Source organism: Arachis hypogaea, chromosome 3 (genome assembly GCF_003086295.3).
Source record: "Arachis hypogaea cultivar Tifrunner chromosome 3, arahy.Tifrunner.gnm2.J5K5, whole genome shotgun sequence".
NCBI classification, from domain to species: Eukaryota; Viridiplantae; Streptophyta; class Magnoliopsida; order Fabales; family Fabaceae; genus Arachis; species Arachis hypogaea.
In genome coordinates, this window is record NC_092038.1 from 13,076,836 (window position 1) to 13,083,578 (window position 6,743).

Consider the following 6,743-nt stretch of genomic DNA (forward strand, 5'->3'; position numbering starts at 1 on the left):
AATCACGTGCGGACTACGACGCGTGCGCGCACGGTACGCGTGCGCGTCCCTGGCTAATTCTGCAATGTGCGCGCGAGCGCCTTGTGCGCGTACGCGTGCTTGGCCGAGATCAACTCTTTGGCTTTTTGTGCTTCTCTCCACTTGCATGCTTCCTTCCTTGCTTCCTTTGATCCATGCCTAGCCTATTTCAATCCTGTAATTACTAGCAAACACATCAAGGTATCTTATGGAATCAAAGAGAAATCAAAATAAGGATTGAAAAGCATGTTTTTACACTTAAGCACAAATATGGGAGAGATACAAAACCATGCTAATTCATAGGCTAAATGTGACAAAAGGTTATCAAAATACTCTAAATTCAATACAAAACAAACCGTCAAATTGGGGTTTGTCAGTCAGCCACCATGAAATCTGATTTAGAAATATGTACATAAGGAACAAGGTTGCAAAGCTTACCAAAAGGAGTCCACTCATCATACCAAACTGATTTGTGGACATCTCCAATATTCCAATGAAGCCCTTCCTTGAGATGCTCATAGGCACTAATAATGTTCTTCCAAGTAGCCGATGAAGAATTTCTACTGTTTCCGTTCATACCAGATTGATTCCTGGGATATTTATGCTTCAGAACTTGTACCCATAACTTCTCACTATTATTTAGACAATCCCATACCAACTTTCCCAAAAGCGCCATGTTAGCACAGGAAGTATCCCTAATACCCAATTCTCCTACTTTTTTAGGAGATATGGTGACCTCCCACCTGACCAGGGGCATCCCTTTTTCAGTCGCTTGGCCTTTCCACAAGAACTGGCTCATCAAGGAATCAATTTTATTACATGCATTGCTCAGGAGATTATGCACTTCATGAGGAATACCAAGTCTCGAAAAGGGACCATGGCATTCAAGATTGATTTGGAAAAAGCTTATGATAGGGTAGACTTGCGTTTTTTGGAAGCTACTTTGGTCCGGTTTTGGTTTCCAAAGGCTACCATTAATCTTATATTGAATTGTGTGACTTCCTCTTCGTTTGCAGTTTTGTGGAATGGGAACAGGCTCCAAAATTTCAATCCGAAGAGAGGGTTGAGGCAAGGAGATCCTATGTCTCCTTATCTATTTGTACTCTGTATGGAAATGCTTACCTGCTTTATCTCTCATAGAGTTTTCCAAGGTTTGTGGAACCCAGTTGCAGTTTCTAGGAACGGTCCACGACTCTCTCATTTGATGTTTGCAGATGATCTTTTGCTTTTCTGTAAGGCATCAAAAGCTTAAGTAATAGAGGTCATGCATTGTTTGGATTTGTTTTCTAGAGCGTCAGGTTTAAAGGTAAATCTTCATAAGTCAAAGGCCCAGTTTTCCAAGAGGGTGTCGGAAAAGAGAAAAGAGGTTCTCTCAGGGGTCTCTAACATCCGGTTCTGCAATGATTTGGGTAAATACCTGGAAATTAACATCGGTCATGCCAGAGCTTCCAGGAAAATGGCTCAGGAGGTTATTGAAAAAATTTTGAGAAAGCTCTCCTGTTGGAAAGGACGCCTACTGAATAAGGCAGGGAAGCTTTGTCTTGTTAAATTGGTTATGGCCTCTATCCCAGTATATTCGTTAATTTGAAAAATAATGTTTGTAGTACTTTATCTAAAAACATATCTTTTTAAAAAATTATCATTTATATCTTAAAAAGATTTTTTTATTTAAAAAAATTAGCATAATAAACAAACAAAAAATATTTGTATATTATTATATTCAACTATAATTAATAAATAAAAAAATATATTTATATAAAAGATAAAATTAATTTTATTTTTTTAAAAGATATTTTAAAAAAATCTTATTTTAAAGTTCATCCAACAAGTCCATAATAATAATATAATCATTTTTTATCATGTCTTAATTAATTTAAATTTAGAACAATTTATGTAAATAAAATAAGTAAATCTTAAAATTACATAAATATAACAATTGAGAATCTATTAAATACGTGTATAATTATGTATTTATGTAAATTATTACAATATTACTGTAGTTTCACATCTTTACAAAATTCATCGTATTTTTCACACCGCTACATTCATACTGTGTTTACTGTCACAATTTATGAGCAGATAGAGCTAATATGCATACTAATTGGACGTAATTGTTAAGTAGAGTGACAAATTTATAATATCAAACAAAAAAATTGAAATATAAAGATAAAAAAATTTATGATTTTTTTATTTTAAATTTTTTGGTGATATTGTAGAATTTCATCATTGTTATTTTTGTATATCATGTTTATTATTGTTATTTTTTTATAAAATGAATTATTGACCCTATCAAATAGAGAAAATTAAATAAAAAAACTAATCATAAATAATAATAATAATAATAGTGAAAAATTAAAATTTACTAAAAAAAATACTAGAAATACAATTAAAAAAAATTTATAATTAGGGCAAATCACTTAAATAAATGAATTGAAAACCAAATTGACATAAATCTCCTAAAGTGAATAACGTTACGAGCATACCTTCAGATATACTTTTATGTAAATCGAATTTATTAAAACCGATTTAGACATTGTAGTAGTAAATTAAATTAATCAAATTCAAATTATTATGACTTGATATAAATCAAATGGAGTAGGTTCGATTTACTACCATTTTGAACTCCATCCATTGTAAATCGAAATCATTGGCTTTGAATTCTAACCTTGGTTTTCACCCCTAATAATTTGAATTCAAAGGATTCGAATTCATCACTAGTAAATCGAATGGACAAAGTTCGATTTACCTTGAACAAAAGCTGGTGGTAAATCGAATTCACTAGCTTCGATTTAATCCTTCTATACCTATATAAGGAATTCAAAACCATTTGCTTCGAATTACATTTCAACCACCAAAAAATCAAATCCATAGAATATTTGTGCAAAAAAAATGCTAGGATTGAAACTGTGAAAATGGAAGAAGATCCTAACCGTATTTATCGGTTAGACGGCGTTGCCTACATTGCTGGTTCGATCTACAAAGAGGTTAGTTTCTGAAATTGAATATCAATAATAGTTTGTAATGTTGAGTGACTTAGAATTTTATTATATGCGCTATTGTGATTAAACTATAAATGGTAGTTAGATTAGTTGTTTACTGATTAGCAATGCTTAGTCAAAGTAGTAATTAAGTAGATTAGTAATTTTTGAGGAGTTTAGGTAGGTTTCTAATGTTAAGTTAATAGGCAGTAGAAATAAGGCAAAGATGTAAATTAGTTTAATTTTTTAGATTTAACGTAATTTCTAAACTTTACGTTAAAGGCCTAGTAATTTAGTTAAAAATCTAGTTTAAAATTTATTTAGTTTGGATTGGTTAAATTTTTTAATAATTTAATTCGGTTTAATTTATCAAATTATTTAATGTAGTTTAATTTTAGGGATAAGTATGATTTTGGTCTCCAACATAGGGGGCTGAAAATTTATTTCGTCCCTCGCCTTTTTTTCGCTCCAAAATGGTCCTCAAGGTTTCAGTTTATTTTAAAATCGTCCGTTTTACCAATTTTATTTTTTATTAGCAAATTATCCTTTATTAAAAAATTATAAAATAAAATAAATATAGAATAAAAAAATAAAAAAATAAAAAAGAAAGGGATACAGGAAGGGGGGTGGGGAGAGAAAGAAAAGGGGGGCGCAGAAAAGGGGAGGGGGAGGAGGGGGGGAGAGAAAGGGGACCGCAGCTGCACCACCGCTCCGCCGCCCTGCCGCCCTGCCGCCCTGCACCACCACCATTTCTTCTTCTTCTTCTTCTTCTTCTTCTTTACCGCCCCGCCGCTCTGCCGCCCTGCACTACCGCACCACCACCATTTCTTCTTCTTTTTCTTCTTCTTCTTCTTCCCGCCGCCCTGTCGCCCTGCACCACCGCACCACCACCATTTCTTCTTTTCTTCTTCTTCTTCTTCTTCTTCTTCCTCGTCGCCCCGCCGTTCTGCCGCCCTGCACAACCGCACCACCGCACCACCACCATTTCTGTGAACTGTATTTTTTTGTGAAATTTCTGGATTTTTTGTGAAATTTGTTGTGGAATATTGATGTTGCTGAAATTTGAATTTAGAATATTATTGTTGCTGAATTTGTTGATTATTCATGTTGCTTGATTTTGATTTTTCAGATGTTGATGATGATGATGACCATGATGATAATGGTGGTGGTGGTGGTGGGTTCTTGTTCAGTTTGAGCTTTTGGTTGATTTTGGTTGATTTTAGGGAAAGTTTAGATGATGATGATGACCATGATGATACTGGTGGTGGTGCTGGTGGTTCTGGTTGGGCTTCTGTTCTGGTGGTGGTGGTGGTGGTTGATTTTGGGGTGAAGGGAGAAGGGTATTTTCGTCCAAAGGACGATTTTAAAACAAAATGAAACCTTGGGGACCATTTTGGAGCGAAAAAAGGCGAGGGGCGAAAAAAATTTTCAACCCCTATGTTGGAGACCAAAATCATACTTATCCCTTAATTTTATTAAATTAATAATTTATTTAATGTCTTGTGATAGTTCTAAAAGAAATTTTTTTATCGGGGTGCAGCCACATCGATGTATCACCAGCATGAGGAGGCAGCATGGTATGTTTTTCGACCTGCACATGGCCGACTTAGCCCACCTCACGAGACTCAACGACCACTGGTTTAGGTTGGATGAGCCGCTGGTCAATGCATTTGTGGAGCAGTGGTGACGCGAGACTCACACTTTTCATTTATTCAGAGAGTGCATGATTACACAGGATGTTGCGTACCATTTAGGGCTTCCCATCGACGGATATTACGTCAACGGATGCCTGACGAATTTCCAGCGGTTCGTTGATGGCGGGCAACCTGCATGGGATTGGTTCCAGGAGTTGTTGCGTGTGTTGACTCTAGTGGACTACATCGATAAGTTCACGGTGAAGTGTACTTGGATGTAAGAGATGTTCAGTCACCTTCTCTATGACGCAAATAAGGAGACAGTTAGGAGGTACACGAGGGCGTACATCATGATGCTATTATCCACCCAGCTCTTCGGTGACAAGTCCGGGACACGCATGCATATCCGGTGGCTACCATATGTAGCAAGATTGGAGGACATGGGTAGATACAGCTGGAGATCTGCCGCTCTGTCGTGGTTATACCGATGCTTGTGTTGTGTTGTAACACTCTTACTACCAGAATGTCATGCTTCCGGTTGTGTCACTCTTATATTAAGGAGTATTAGGACGACTTCCATATACTTAATAAAATATGAGCATTTGCAAAACTCGAGACTGGATAAACAATTTTTTTAAAAACTGAAAATACTTTTTGTTTGAAAAACGCACATACATATGTACAAATCAATCACAACCACTATATATATATATATATATATATATATATATATATATATATATATATACACACACACACACACACACACAATAACCAAGTACTTTATACAATAACTTACAAACATAACCATCAAAACTCCTAACCATCTTTACAAGATACAATGTTAATCGTGAGGGATAAATAAATAACAACTAAACTAATATACCAACAAAATCGTATAAGCAAAATGCGATTAAACTCTTCGTAAGCTTCTTCATTCATTTCCTGAAAAAGATAAAGTTGTAGAGGGTGAAAACCTAACCACACGGTCTCACCACAAAGTTTTAGAATTGTCATAAGAAGATATTTAATAAGAAAACTGTTTTCAAGCTCAGTGATTATCATTGTCTTATGAATCCTTTGAAAACCGACGGTTTAACCATCCAAAAATTCAAAACCTTTTTAAAAGAAATCAATTAATTATCCAGAAATCTAAAATTCGCTTTTATTATAAAAGAATAGTAAAAGTTTTCTAACAATATGATATGACCAACCTATTCTAAGCATAGGTTCCTTTTATCTATACTGAACCAGCTTAATATTTCATACTTTACTAAATCTTAATCAGAAACCAATCACGATTTCTGGCCCATCACATAATCAACCACGGCCTTCGGTCAAAACAATTCGATCAAATCAACAATCAAACATCATATTCGAAAACAACCATCAGCTTCACCACCACCAGCATGAGGGATCTCTCAGTTGTTCAAACACATATAGTACAAACAAGAAAAACACAATTAAGAAGCAGATACAACAAATAGCTCAGATAATAGTTAATAATAGATAAGCAATTATGCAAACCAAAACAAATTCAAATTCAAACAAAGCATGCAAATGCATATGATACATGTCTACCCTATGGTCGATGAGTCCCATCTATCGGTTATAAAGCCAAATCCGACACCTCTGGTAGCTAACCTTGGACAGAATACCACAACATGGAATAGCTATTACTCGTCTCCCCATGCCAGTGTTTCACCCAATCCAAAATAGGTATTACTCGTCTACTCAGGTAGGTGCCTCAAATTATAACCCGGGTAAGGATTACTCGTCTATCCACAAGCCATGGCTCGGATAGGAATTACTCGTCTATCTTCGGATAGGAATTACTCGTCTACCCTCAAAATTGCATCACACATAGGAATTACTCATCTATTCTCAAAGTTATATCTTGGATAGGGGGTTACTCATCTATCCTTAAAGCCATTCCTCAATATCATTCAATTCATTCAACAATCATACTTTAAAAGCAATCCTCATCATCCTTCATTCCTTATCATCACACCTCCCATTTCGTTCCTCAACAATTCATACTCAAAACATAATTCATTCTTTTCTAAATAAAGTAAAATCAAAACATAATCCTTTTCATAATAACTCAAAAATC

At 35.1% G+C, this 6,743-nt stretch overlaps 1 protein-coding gene across 1 annotated transcript; it reads left to right on the forward strand.

The window, feature by feature from the left end:
• Positions 1 to 895: 895 nt before the first annotated feature.
• On the forward strand, positions 896 to 1,270 carry LOC140183168 (secreted RxLR effector protein 78-like). Its single transcript, XM_072231192.1, has one exon. The coding sequence runs from the start codon at positions 896 to 898 to the stop codon at positions 1,268 to 1,270; it is 375 nt and encodes a 124-aa protein (XP_072087293.1).
• The last annotated feature ends 5,473 nt before the right edge of the window (positions 1,271 to 6,743 follow it).

Bases quoted from the DNA above. Each gene is read 5' to 3' on its own strand.
- LOC140183168 (XM_072231192.1), top strand. From the start codon at position 896: ATGGCATTCAAGATTGATTTGGAAAAAGCTTATGATAGGGTAGACTTG.